Source organism: Eptesicus fuscus, chromosome 14 (genome assembly GCF_027574615.1).
Source record: "Eptesicus fuscus isolate TK198812 chromosome 14, DD_ASM_mEF_20220401, whole genome shotgun sequence".
In the NCBI taxonomy this organism is placed as follows: Eukaryota; Metazoa; Chordata; class Mammalia; order Chiroptera; family Vespertilionidae; genus Eptesicus; species Eptesicus fuscus.
Window position 1 is genome coordinate 13,611,687 of NC_072486.1, and position 14,577 is coordinate 13,626,263.

Below are 14,577 nucleotides of genomic sequence, written 5' to 3' on the forward strand. Positions count from 1 at the left end.
ACCTGGGTCTTGGTTGCCTGCTGTTGGCCAGAGGAGGGAAGCCCAGGTCCCGGGTGATGGAGGGAAGCTGGTGCCCACAGCCGGGGGAAGAAAGGCCTACTCTTGCATAAATTTTCGTGCATCGGGCCTCTAGTATAATGATAAAAAGGTTAATCCACAAAGAAAACAGTAATCCTGAATGTGTTCACCATGCAACAGAATTGCAACTATATAAAGCCACAATGATAGAACTGAAAGGAAAAAATAGACAAATCCACAATTCTAGTTGGTGACTTTGATACCTCTATCAACAATCAGTAGAATAATTAGAGAGAAAATCATCAAGAATAGAGGAGAGCTCAACAACACCTGTTGGTTGATACTGACAGGGCCTAATTGACATATAAAACACTCTAGGTAACAATATATTTCTTTTCAAAAAACCCATAGCACATATGCCAAAATATAACATATCCTGAATCATAAACTAAGCCTAAAAAAATTTAAAAGACCTGAAATAAGATAAAGTATGTTCTCTGACCACAATGGAATAAAACTAGAAATGGCTATCAGAAAATTAATGGAAAAATCTCCAAATACTGTGAACTAAACAGCAAATGTACATAATGGGTGAGTCAAAAAATTACAAGAGAATTAAAAGAATATACTGAATTGAATGAAAATGAAACTGCAACATGTGAGACAAAACTAAAGCAGCACTGAGAGGGAGATTTATAACATTAAATGCTTACATTAAGAAGAAGTACACAGCCTTGGCCCGTGTGGCTCAGTTGGTACACCAAAGGTAGTGGGTTGCAAATCTGGGAGGCAACTGATCGATGTTTCTCTCTCACGTCGATGTTTTCCTCTCTCCCTAAAAATAAAGGGGGTGGGGGAGGAAGCGCATACATTATTTGTGTAAATTCTTCTTGATGGTGATATGAAAAGGCATTGGTAGAGCAAGTGTGAGCTTTTCATATTCTGGGAGACCCTAACACATAGTGGACAATGTTACCTGGGCATCAAGGGAAGCTGTGCTCCTAAGATATTCTGAATCTGCTCCTGTCCTGCATGATTATTTTGATTTCTGCATTTTTTTAAAATCCTTGGTTTGAAAGAAATCGGGAGCTATGTTAGAGTATAAGATAAGCTGCTATAACAAAGATATCCCCAAATATAGTTGCTTAAATAAGTTAAAAGTGTATTTCTTTATCATTGAACAGTACAGTGGTTATTGTTGATACAGTTTGGTGTGACTATTCAGCTCCAGGAGGTCATTTAGTGATTGAGGTTCCATTCATCTCTTTATTCCACTAACCTCCAGTGTAGGGTTGTCCAGTGGAAATTTCTGCAATGATGGAAATATATCTGGACTATCCAATATAATAGCCACTAGCACATTTGAAATTGTTAGCCTTAATTTTTAGTTTTATATAATTATACTGAATTTAAATTTAAAATTAAACACATACAAGTGGCTACTGTGTACTATATTAGACATTCCAGCTATGGATATTGTTCTGTTCTGCATGATTGAAGCTGTTTCACCAATAAATTTTTATTCTAATCCCCAGAAAGGCGAAAGACCAGAAATGGAGGGCAAGTAATACCTTTTAGAGCAAGCAAAAGTAAAATTACATCAATTCTACTCACATGTCATTGGTGGAAACTTTTTTTTTTTAATATATTTTTATTGATTTTTTACAGAGAGGAAAGGAGAGGGATAGAGAGTTAGAAACATCCATGAGAGAGAAACATCAATCAGCTGCCTCCTGCACACCCCCTACTGGGGATGTGCCTGCAACCAAGGTACATGCACTTGACCAGAATCGAACCTGGGACCCTTCAGTCCGCAGGCCAACGCTCTATCCACTGAGCCAAACCGGTCAGGGCTCATTGGTGGAAACTTGCCACTGGTTCAGGGTTTCCCAACACAGTGGTTAAATTTCTTGTGATTTACTAGGAGGGCTTTTAAGACACAGTGAATATGAGTCACAAGCTATTATTTCTTACAGCAAAGGATACAAAGCAAACTTAGCCAAGGGAAAGACACATGGGCTGAATTCTGGAGAAAAGCAGGCACGAGCTTCCAAGAGTCCTCTCCCAGTGGACTCAAACAGGATGCGCTTAATTCCTTCAACAATGAGTTGTGGCAACATGTCTTTGCCACGGAAATTCATTAGCAACCCAAAGTTTTTATTGCAGCACTCTCTGCTTCTCACGTATTAAAATTTCAGATTCTTAGCAGGAAAGCAGGTGGTACATATAAATCATATTGTTTGGACACACACTTTAGGCTCTTATTATTTGAGGGAAGTTCTATATTGGTATAGGGAACTGTTTACTATTCAAGTTCTCAGATACCAGCCAAGGGACATGCTTGGAAGCAGGCTTTTCTAGGATAGCGGACTTAGGCCTACCATGTTCTTTCTTTAGCACAGCCTACCTGCAAAGGAGAATGGTAGCCACGTGTCTAATTCAAACTCTACTAGTATACTATGGGAGAAGTGGAGAATGGATTTGAAGGGTTAACTTGCAGTCTGCTATGTAACTTACACACTTAATGACTTTGCACAAGTTTCTTAGATCCTCTGCTCCTTTGGCTAATACGTGTGCTTTCAATACAGTACATTCATTGATCTGTGCTTGGCACAAAGTTAAGTGCTCAAAAACAATTACTGTATTTTTCCGTGTATAAGACACTGTTTTTTTAAAAATCGTTAGACTGAAAATGGAGGGGCGTCTTATATAGGGAAGTTAGCTGAGAAGAGAGCCGAGCAGGTGCATAGCTGCCCATACCTTGTCAAACAGGCTTCCTTCAATCACGAGCCTTATTGTTACTGACATCAGCTGATGCCATAATTAAAGGTGGAGATGGAACGTGCACAGATACAACAGGGACCAGAGCGTTCTGAGCCCATAAAGATGTCAAAAAATAAAAAGATAAATACCGGTAAGTGATTGTCTTGCTCTGTAAAATTCAAACTGAATGTAATCAGCTATGCAAAAGAGCATGGAAATATAGCTGCAGAGAAACAATTTGGACCTCCTCCCACTGAGTGTATGATCAGGCAGTGGAGAAAACAGGAAGAACAATTCCTTAAGATGCCAAAAAAGAAGAAGGCCTTAAGAGGAGCAGAGGCTTAAGACTTGGATTATGGAGCAGCACCAGAGTGGCTTATGTGTGTCAACAAAGCTTATTCAGTGTCAGGCAAGAATGTTTGCAAGCGAAATGAAGATTGTTGATTTTACAGGAAAGGCAAAATTGTAATTCAATTTCATGAGGAGAGAAGGGTTGGCCATGAGAACACAAGCAAAGTTAGCTCAGAAAATGCCACCAGTTTATGAGAATGATCTCACATATATAGACAGTGACTCAGAAGACAGCAGTGATACAGTTGAAGTTGAAGAAATTGATATGTCTGGAACTAATAGTGATGAAGAGGAGAGCAGTGATGCAACAGAGGCTGGATAAAGTGATATGATACATAATATCATAGTACTGGTATGTAAACATGACCTGTGGTAATTACTAAATAAAAATGTGTTCTGTTTTATGTTTAAAATATTGATTTCTTAACTTTAGGTTGGAAAGGGGGGGATGTCTTATACATGGGGGCATCTTATACACGGAAAAATACAGTAGTTATGTTCTTATTATCATTATTACTATTAGTCTTTTCTTAGAGAATGTAGGATGGTTTATCTCTTCCTTCCCATTCTTAACTCACCAGAAACTGAGAAGTTTTATCAGGAGTGGAATCTGGACTGGTGCCTCCCTGCAGCTTTCTCTCTTGCAGATATTTGAGTCATTTTCATAGTGTAACTGAAGTGCCCCAGGCCCCTAACTTTGGGAGGTAATCCTTCCCTTTAGCATCCAAATATAATAAGCAGTGTCTCCATCTCAAGCCTTCTACAGGAAATTCAAACTTTTCCCAAATCTTCCCGAGTATTCTTGATTTTGCCTATCGCTTCTCTCTTTAAACACTTACCTTTGATTTCTCTTCGATCACTTCTCTGAATCTTAATGTGTTTTCAATATTGCAGTGTCCATTTCCCCCCCAAAAGTGGATATGAGCCTCACTTTATTTGTCACAGCTAGACTGGAACTAAGCTGCCATGTTGGTGAATGAAGCTCATGGAAGTTTAATGAGTAAGACAGAAGATAAATTAAAATTCACTACTAGACATCACAGTGCCAGAAGTCACATCTGCCACAGGTGCTCCTTATCGTCTTTCTTTTTTGCCTCTCGCCTCCCTGGTACCATCTGCCTATTTGCTGGAACCTGCTAGAAAACTGAATCTCTTCTAGATACTGCCTCTGGATTCTGAACTCCTTACCCCTCATGCCACCAGAAGAAACTGAAAAAATCCCCCAACATTTAAAAAACAAAAGTGAACAGACAAAAGAAACTTGAAATCAAAAACATTTAAGGAAGTTGTTCTTTATCTTTTCTATTACATTGGTGATCCTATTTAACCCATCCTTTAGACTCTTTTATTACTTGGATCCTACTGCTTCATTTCTATTACTTCCACCTTTGTGCCTCAGCAATTTGAGATTCCTTCAATTCTTCCAACATGTTCTCTCCTTCCTCTAAGCCTTCCCATGTTCTATGTTCTCTGCTTGGGATACCCAGCCCCCACTCCCGTCTCTTTAACTGATTCAATCCTATACATTCTTTTGATATAAGCTTAAATGTCATGTCTTCTGGGAAGCTTTTCCTGAAGCCTCAATTTTAGATTAGACTCTCCTACTGTGTCTTGCCATAGTAGCAGTAATAGTCTCCTGTGGCTACTCTAACAAATCACCACAAACCAGGTGGCCTAAAACAACAGAAATTTTTTCTTACAGTTCTGGAGCCTAGATATCTGAAATCAAGGTGTGGGAAGGGCTGTGCTGTTTCTGAAGATTCTAGAGAAGGATCCTTACTTGCTTCTTCCTACCTTCAGGAGTGGAATTGAACTGCTACCTCTCTACAGCTTTCTCTTGTAGATTTTTGGGTCATTTACATAGTATAATGAAGTGGTTGTTGTCTGCAATCATTGGTGTTCTTGGTTTATAAATCTGTCTCTTCTGTACGTGCCATTATCTTCACAGACTCCTTTCCTGTCTCTTCTCTTATAAGGCCCACCCAGATATTTCTCCTTCCTCTGAATCTTCACATGTGCTATGCTCTCTGCTTGGGACACCCCACCCCCAAGATAAGATGTGACCTCATCTTATCTTGCTTACATCTCCAAAGATTTATTTCCAAGTGAGGTCCCATTCATACGTTCTGGGCGTTAGTACTTCAACTTTTTAGGTGACACAATTCAATTTACCATAGTAGCACACATACTTAGTGTACAGCATAGTAGTTATTTCTTTAAGTTGTTTCCCCCAATCTGTAAGCTCCTTCAGATCAGAGACCTAGTCTTTCTGATCCACACTCATATCTCTAGGGCCCAGCAGAGAATCTGGCATATTGCAGATGTTCAGAGAATATTTCAATGAATGAATAAGGGAATACTGTGTTTTACTCTGCCATCCAACCCCTACTTCTTCCCGCTATCAAAGCCTTGGTGTCCTCTGAAATTCCTGAATCTTAGATACCAATCACCAAATCCCACTGAACTCGCTCCTAGCTATCTTTTGTTGATGGCTGGCATTGACTTCTCTTCTCTAGTCATTACCACCATCCTAATTCAGAACATTGTCATCTCCTCTGGACTACAATGAAGGCCTCTGGAATGTTCCTCTGACATTCTCCTCCAGCCCCTTTCCTATCCATTTTACTACACTGCAACTTGAGTGATCATATTAAAATGTAAATTTCATATGTCATTCTACTGCTTAAAACTTGCCAATGCCTTCTCACCACATATGGGATAAATTTCAAAATTTTGAATATGGCTTCTGATGCTGTCAATGATTTGTGGGTCTCAGCCTCCCTCTCCACTCCCTCTCAACCAACCTTCTTTTTGTTCTTTATGCACTGGACATAATGTAGTTTTCATCACCTCAACCCTTTGCACATGACATTCCCTCTGTCTGGGATGCTCTTCCCACCCACCTTGGCCTGGATAACTGCTACATCTTTTTCACATCTCAGCCCAAATCTCTCTTTTTCAATTAGGCTCCATGACTGCCCTCCCTGGTCTTAGTAAGGTTCCCCTGCTATTAATGCCCTCAGAACAGGTTCTCAGTACACCAAACATTTCTCTTTTGTAAACCTCATCACATTTGCATTCTTTGTTCAATGTCTGTCTTCTGTCTTCCATGCCACAGTATAAACCACATGAGGACAGGGGTCAAGTCTAGCTTGTTCACCTCTGTATCTTTAGCATTACCTGACATATATGATGCTCAGCACATTTTGTTTGAAGAATAGATGCATTTGTCAACTGCCATTTCTCTTTGTTCTTTGATTTGGCCCTAATGTTGGGAAGCCACTTGTGATGCATGATTTCTAGAAGTCAGAGTTTGCGGCTCTTTTCTTGCATAGCTTCTTTCAGTTTCGGACTTCTGTGGGCTTTCCCTTGCTCAGCAGAACTTCTTCCCTGGAGAAGTGTATGGTGGTTAGCGTGAGGAAGTCTTTATTAGAAGTCAGAACTTTATATTGCTGGGGTTAAAAAGGGGAAATCTTTATCAAATTCCCAACATTGTGTTAAGGTGGGGTGGAGAGGCCAGTGCAGTCACCCAGATTGCCTCTCTTACCACCACTGTTGATGGGGCGAGGGGAGAAAGTGGAAAAGAATATTACTATTGGGAAAGGACATGGAGACAGATATACATGCACTGACTATGCATTGCTCTTCTAGAAGTTCTTAGAATGTTTCTTTCTAATTCTGTTTTCCTTAAGATGAAGATTCACAAATACACAGTATTTATAATTTCCCCACCCACTGCCCAACAGTATAGGCCCCAAGAATTAAAGTGTCTTATATTTGATCATATATGTATGGTTCATTCAAAAAATGTTTATTGGGACATCCTATAGCCTTAGGATGTAAAGTGTATATAATAGGGCCTGCCTTCTTGAGTAACCCATATGCTGGCTGCAAAGAAAAACCCATCAATTTAAAGACATGTTACACTGTGGTAGGTGCTACAACAGACAGGTATGTGTAGTGTTTGAGGGACCCAGAGGAAGAAGGCAGAACTTTCATGTTATTGGGAAGCTTGCACACTGCTGTCTTAATCAAGCGGTTGTATCATCTCAAAGGCTTTTAATTATATCTTGAAATGTATTCGCTATATGAACATGTTCTGTGATTTTCTTTCAGTTCCCTGGGAGGCAATGGAACCTTAAGGTTAAGAAAAGGGGGCCTGAAGGTAGATAGACCTGGATTTCAAATCTGGGTCTATGCCTTACCTTCCAGCTGGGTGACTTAGGAGAATCACTTACTCTCCCTCATCCATTAAAGAGTGTGCAAGTGCGGGATTAAATACGATGGATGCAACACATTTAGCATGGTGCCTGGCATGCGGTAGGAGTAGGTGATCAATTATCTTTCACCAGATATCACTTTTTGTCACTTTTTGTGCTGTTGTTGGTGACAGAAACTCACAGAGACTTGGTTGCTGATTTTTAAAAAAGGCTTTTACTGGTATAAAAACAATTTAAACATTATATAAATACATTATAAATATTTCTTTTAAAAACAAGATAAGTTAGCAATTTATCTGAGGTAAGCCTACACATTCCAAGAAATGATCTGACTCTGAAACGAAGGTATTCAAGCTGTATAACCATCTGTTATTTTTTTTCAAAATGAACACACAAAGTATTTCAAGTGGCACTTCATAAAAATATAAATATCACTTGTATAAATTAACTCAATGTCACATATTTAAATATAAATAAATTAAAAATAATTAAAATAGTGTCCTATTGCTCATACTTTTAGTTCTTCATAGAGAACAACATAAGTTATGTACCCAGTGGACAGCTTTCTGACCAGAGAAAGGAATGTCCATGAGTTGCAACCATTTTAGATGCCCAGGCTACATCCGGATAGCCCTTTGAGTGAACTGCAGGAAGTCCTCGAGGCTTCGCAGGATGAGGTGAATCGTCGTGGTCTTCAGCCACTCATTCTGTGCATGCATCTTCTCCAGCAGGCCGGTGTTTGTGGTTGGGTCAGGGGTGGTTTCTTCAATGGGATTCTTTATCTGAAGGGAAAGAAAGCAAGAAGAATTGTTTAAATATTGAACAAATCCTTTTCGTGGAGGGATGCTCTGGGCTGTGGGGAGATGTTCAGATTTGGGGTAAAGAAGACTAATTGGGGCCACCTACCCTGCCTTGCCCAGATAGGGTGAGGTGCTTTTCCTCCGAGTCTGCCCTTTCATAGCAACTGAGTTCTAAGCATCCCTTTGCTGTTCTGGCTCCTTTAGAGCATAAGCATCCCAAGGGCAGCCACATGGTCTCACTTGTCCTCTGTTGTCTTAACCAGTGCCTGGCACATGGTTGGAATTCAATATTCAAATGAAGAACCTATAGTTAGAGGCATTTCAATGGTTCTTGAGTGGCCTCTGACACTAATATTTCCCTCCAGTTTCTCTCACCCATCTATTCAGCATCTGTTGAGAGACCACTGATCTAGTGGTGTAGGAGGACTGGGAAACACCTTCCCATAGACCCACTGACAAGGGACACCTCCAGGCGTGGCCTGAGCACTACAGCAATGGCATCACCTGGAGCTTGTTAGATACAAGTCTCAGGTCTCACCCCAGATCTGCTGAATCAAGCTCTGCATTGGAACAAGACCCCCAGGGAATTTGTGTGCACATTAAAGTGGGAGATGCCCGGACTTAGGCAAAAGGCAGGATTAGTACCCATAGGCTTCTCCACAGGGACTTTTCATTGAGCTCTGTTTGGCTCATGTATACACTGTGCCATCAAGTCTCCATCATGTGGCAGTTGAATGGCCAGCTGGTAGTACCAAAGACCTGTATCTGTTCTTCCAGCCTTTAGCCAATTCTCTGTGTTAACTCTTTTTTCAAAAAGTTGGAAAAAGGAGTTGCTACCATAATAATAAAAATGTCTCTTGGCGATACTTAAAATATTAAAATAATTTTTGTGCTCTCTGTTCTTTGTGATTATGGATCACTGAGCAGAGTTGTATGTGCTTCCTTCTGCCTCTACAGATACTTTTTTTTCTTATTTCTTAAGCTATTAGAAGTTGATGTCAAAATCTACCTAACTTAACATAGTTTCAAATATAGTTATTGATATCCTTTGCAGAAGAGATCTAACATTCCCACTTCCCCTCCCAACATACACACATAAAAACAGTTCTAACTATCAGGAAATACTTCTAAGTTCCTTTCTTTTACATGCAACCATGTCTTCTGAATTGGCTTTACATTCCCAAATTGTCTGGGCTGCTTTCTTTGAGACTGTATTGGCCACACCAAGTGAGGAGACGAGGCAACACTCACCTTTTGCCTCAGGATCTTGACCAGGGCTTTGGTTCTCATCTGCATGGCCTTGGCATGTTCCTCATATGTATTCTGGAGGTACTCAAGGTATACCTGAAACTCCAGAAGACCGGTGGTGAGTCTTATCAAGCAGGTCTCCTAAGAGGAAAGATGGTGGGAAAATTGGTTATTGCCGGGAAGATATAATGAATTTTAAAAGTTAAAATTGCTACAATTTGCCCAGCTGGCATAGTTCAGTGGTTGAGCATCAACCTATGAATCAGGAGGTCATGGTTCGATTCCTGGTTAGGACACATGCCCAGGTTGTAGGCTTGATCCCCAGGGTGGGGTGTGCAGGAGGCAGCCAGTCAATGATTCTTTCTTATCATTGATATTTCTATCTCTCTCTCCTTCTTCCTTCCTCTTTGAAATCAATAAAAATGTATTTTTAAAAAATAAAATAAAATGTTTAAAACAAAATTGCTATAATTTAACAACTTTTCCCTCTAACCATTCCCACCCCTCTCTTCCACCCCTGGGAACTTCCCATACTTCTTAGGCATCATGCTTAAAGACATCAGCTGCCCTATTTTAAGTATCTGGACCAGGCGTCCTCAAACTACGGCCCACGGGCCATATGTGGGTGTTTTTGTCATTTTGTTTTTTTACTTCAAAATAAGATATGTGCAGTGTGCATAGGAATTTGTTCATAGTATTTTTTAAACTATAGTCCGGCCCTCCAATGGTCTGAGGGACAGTGAACTGGCCCCCTGTTTAAAAAGTTTGAGGACCCCTGATCTGGACAATCAGAAACACCACTTAATTTTACTCAAAGCCCAGTGGATGCTAGAATGTGGCAAGGGGGTCCTTCTCTATTCTCCCTTTAATGCTCTTCCCTCTGGCTGCACTCCTGCCCTTGTCAATGTTGGGCTAAAACCTTTTATGGAATAATCAGAAGTCAGCACAGGTTATCTCACTGCCTAGAAGGAGAAAGGTGTAGAGAATAACCTCAGCAGGGAGGACAACACTAAGGGCAGCCAAGGAGGAGAAAGGTCACCGAACCACCACCTCATACAGGATAAACCAGCTAAACCTGCTGGGGTTTCTAACATATGACCACTGTGAAAATCCCAAGGGAGGTTGGCTATCTCTGACCATGCCATTCAAAAATAAGTTGTCTTTACAAAGATTTCTGTTGGCCTCCTCATGAAATTTACACAATATTCTTTGCCTCTATCGCTTTCTTTGTTGCCTGCCTGGTCTATATGTACACAGACGCTGCATGCAAGGTGGAGAACTCAGGAATAGCTAACAGTGAATATGATGTATGGGTACCTGATTGAATCCAGAATGGAAGCATCCATCTTTTCTGGCCAGTTTTGGAAGGTTCAGGTTGTTTTCTGTCAGTGCCTCCTTGCTGTTTTTACACGATTCATGGTTATCACACATCTGGGAAAAAATACCAAAATTGTTATCATATAAGTGCCCCTAACACAAACACCACTAGAGGGCCTAGTCATGTTCCACCATGGCCAGGAAGTTCTCGTAAGAAAAATGAAGTCAGAACCCATTAGCATCCAGACAAGCAAATCTAGTGGAGGATGGGCACAGTTGGGTTCAATTCCAGGCTCACTTGTGACTTCAGGCTTGTCTCACTCTCCTGAGTCTCAGTGTCCCTCTCTCCACATTGGGGATAATGAAGCACCTCCTCGTAAGTTTGTTGTGAGGATGAGACATAATAATTATAAAAAGTACCTGGCACATACTACATATTTAATACATTTTGAAAATAATTACATGAATATCATTTGAACCATAGAATGTTTCAGTTAAAAGAACCTGTGAGATCATCTAGTCCTATCCCACAGTTTTACAGGTGGAGCCCAGAGGTGGTAGGAAATTTGCCCAAGATCACAAAGCTGGTTCAGCAAAACCAGAGGAGATTTTGGGTGCCCAAATCCCCTTTTCTGTGTTCTTTTCTTTCTACAAAACAGAGTCAAACTACCCTGCATTTAAAGCTTAGGAGCTGCTTTAACCTACCTATAATTTTGCCACTTTGGTGGGCTATCGAGTTTGCAGTATATAAGCTGGAATGACTTTGAGGAATTCCTAACCACCACGCTTGTATAACTTAAAAGTACTGTGACTATCCTGAAAAACTGAACATTCATTCCAGGTGCCACTTTTCTAATCCTCCCAAAGTCCAACAGACACACAAAAAAAGATCAACAGACCTTATTTTTTGGTTAGGGAAAAGGGAGTCCTAAGAAACAGTGACTCTCAGCTCATGTCAAGTATGGAGTGGGGAATGGGCCAGGGCACATGGATTCCAGCCCCATTCTGTATTTTCCAGGAGGGAAAGGGGTTCCCTGAGACCAGCAGCAGAGGAGAAATCCATAAGACAGTCTGCCTCTTTGACCTCAAATCTAAACTTCCCCAGAAGAACCCATCAGAGACCTCCCAATGCAGGAACCCTGTCCCCATCCAGGGGCAAGGAGAGGCATGCCCAGACAGGCCTTCCATCACCCTCCATTGAGCTTACCCACCTTATTTTTCATGTCAGAGATTTCGAGGAGGATGGACTTAATGAGTTTTTCAATTTGTTCTGAAGAGGTGAGTGGTGGTCTATTTGAGGTGGTGTCATCTTTAGAATCTTCTTCCAGAGGAACCGGGGTAGGGAAAGCAGTAGCCATCACCAGGAGCAGCCCCAGGGAGAAGGCCACTGGACTGAAGGTGTCTGTGCCGGAGGGAAGGGAGAGCAGCAGTGAGCAGCCTGCACAGCTGGGGAAGCTGTGCCTCTGGCTGCTGGCTGCTGGCTGCCCGCCAGCCCTCACAGCGCACACCCTCTCTCTCACCCAGGCACGGCCTCCGGCCTCCGGGCAGTTCCCAGGCTAGGGATTTCCTTCACTTACTTGTGGAGAGGGAGTTCATAGCTGTCTCCTAGAGGGAGATGGAGCTCTCTTTTCTTCCTGGTGGGCTCGAGGACAGAATGAGTCTCAGACATCCTCAGCCTCATATTTATTGAGGGTTGAGACTCTAATATTGAGACTCATGGGAAAATCCCACATTTGATAAATCTTTGTTGAAGGGTGGGGGTGGGGCCAGGGAGGGTGGGGCTGATTGGAAACCTTATTAAGATTGTGCAATGTGACGTTCTTTAGCATCATAGGAATCATAATCAGAGGGAAATGCGCCGCTTAGGTCATTACCAAGGAGCCCTAGAAGCAAGATCACTCTTCCTCTCCTTTTTTTTTTTTTTTTTTTTTTTTAGTGACTCAGCACTTAGGCATGTGTTGAGAAGGAAAGTAAAGCTAAAGTCATCTACAAAGTTTTAGAGGGTTTGAAGAAGCTAAGGCTGACTATGACTTTTAAAAAAACTTTAATTACCAGATTAACAGGCTAAGATTTAGTTTTCCAGTTTTTTTCACATTTGTAAAAACTAAGAGGTTCTGAGTTTTCTCAGCCCACCACAGCCCACCAGCCTGATAACGCTCTGAGCCATCGGCAGTACTTTTCTTTCCTGGCCCTTGCCATGACCAGCTATTGCAGAAATACCTGCCTGCCCCCAAATCTTGTGCAGTTAACCTCCAGGAGTCTCCAGGTGCAGTGTGTGGAGCCTACAAAAACGACTCTGTTGCCACCATTTGTAAGTTTCCTCCTCACCTGCTCCAACTCACTTCGGCCTGGTCAGCTACAGCCCTGCTCTCTCCCTAGTGGCCCCTTAGGACCCTGCTGGTGAAGACTTTGATCTCTGTGCCAAGAGGGTTGTCTTGGGCTGCTGTGCTGTCCTGCTGCTGGCAGTGGGGTGATCCCACTCCTGCAGAGGAGCCCCAAGGAGCCTGGGTGAGTGCTGGGTCTGCTGGAGCCCTCAAGTTAGTGACACCCACTTGGTTCAGGAAAAAGTGGGGCAAATACTACTCACCTCTTTGATGGGATGTCAAAGGAGTACCTTGTGGCATTTTCTGGAGCTTGTGTTCATAGCTTCCTCCTGCTGTTTTACTTGATTTGAGTCCACAGGCGGCTGGGAAGCAATCAAACACAGGCTCCGCTCTAGGCTCTGATCACGGTTCTCCTCTAGTGCCCCAGCCTTTCTCATTGGCCGAGCTTGACCAGGCTCCCTCAGCCCTTACAATGACGATGTCTCTTGCAGGAAAGTCCTTGGTCTCATGCAAATAGGCTCATGACCAGGCCGTCCCACCGGTCTCCCAGACACCCAGATAGCTCTGATGATTGGCTCCAGGCTGAAACTAGGACCCTCATAGAGCACACACACACAAACACACACACAAAAACCCTCAAATTTATTTACAAAACAGCGTTATCACGAAATTGGCTTCTTTGCTTTGCAAAGAGGATCGCGCCTGGATTGCTAAGACAAGGAACTATGGTATTAAAAATATGCATCGATTTACTGAGTTTTGTTTTGTGTACAACACTACAGGACCCACCTGTTGGAGAAAGTGAGGTCATCCATTCTTTCACTGACTTTCTACAGAGAGGCAGGTCCTGCCGTGGCGGCAGCAGTGGTATTAGTTCGAAAATGAAAATGGGAGAGGATGGTTAAATGGTTTCCTTTTTAGTGCTCTTAGGTCTTGAGCAATTCAGACACCCCCAGCTGAGTCCTCACTCCTGCACTGAAGGAAGCCACCCGTCCTGGCTCCCCTGTGATGCATGTGACAGGTCTCTTGTGTGGGATTGTCTTTTTCCTCACCTGTTTTTTAGAAAATGTGATTCAGTAAATTTCAAACACTTAATGACTCGACAACAACATACAGATTTTTCTTTTCAATTAAAAGTTTTGAAAATAGGAAGTACATGTGCATGATAAAATATTCAAATAAGACATCAGAGTATATAAGGAAAAGCAAGTCTCCTTCCTTTCCAGCTTCTCTCTCCCCAGAGGCAGTACCTGGTCCACAGAATTTTCAACTTAATCCTCTGCTACCCTAATCTGGGTGAGGCTCTCTGAGCTACTCAGGTACTCACCTCTGTATTTTCATTATTGGTGTGTATATTATGTACACACAGTCGTACACAAGTATACACATACTGTACTTTCCTCTTGTTTGGGTGTCACCTAGGCAATGCTCTAGGGGAGGGCACACAGGCTCGAGCCCCACTGGGGGGCGTGCAGGAGGCAGCCAATCAATGATTCTCTCTCATCATTGATGTTTCTATCTCTCTTTCCCTCTCCC

The 14,577-nt window shown here is 42.0% G+C and overlaps 1 protein-coding gene across 1 annotated transcript; it reads right to left on the reverse strand.

The window, feature by feature from the left end:
* Positions 1 to 7,543: 7,543 nt before the first annotated feature.
* On the reverse strand, positions 7,544 to 12,391 carry IL6 (interleukin 6). Its single transcript, XM_008148209.3, has 5 exons — positions 12,295 to 12,391; positions 11,929 to 12,119; positions 10,718 to 10,831; positions 9,404 to 9,541; positions 7,544 to 8,134 (listed from the first exon to the last, which is right to left on the reverse strand). The coding sequence occupies exons 1-5, from the start codon at positions 12,311 to 12,313 to the stop codon at positions 7,970 to 7,972; spliced, it is 627 nt and encodes a 208-aa protein (XP_008146431.1). The 5' UTR covers positions 12,314 to 12,391; the 3' UTR covers positions 7,544 to 7,969.
* Positions 12,392 to 14,577: the final 2,186 nt, after the last annotated feature.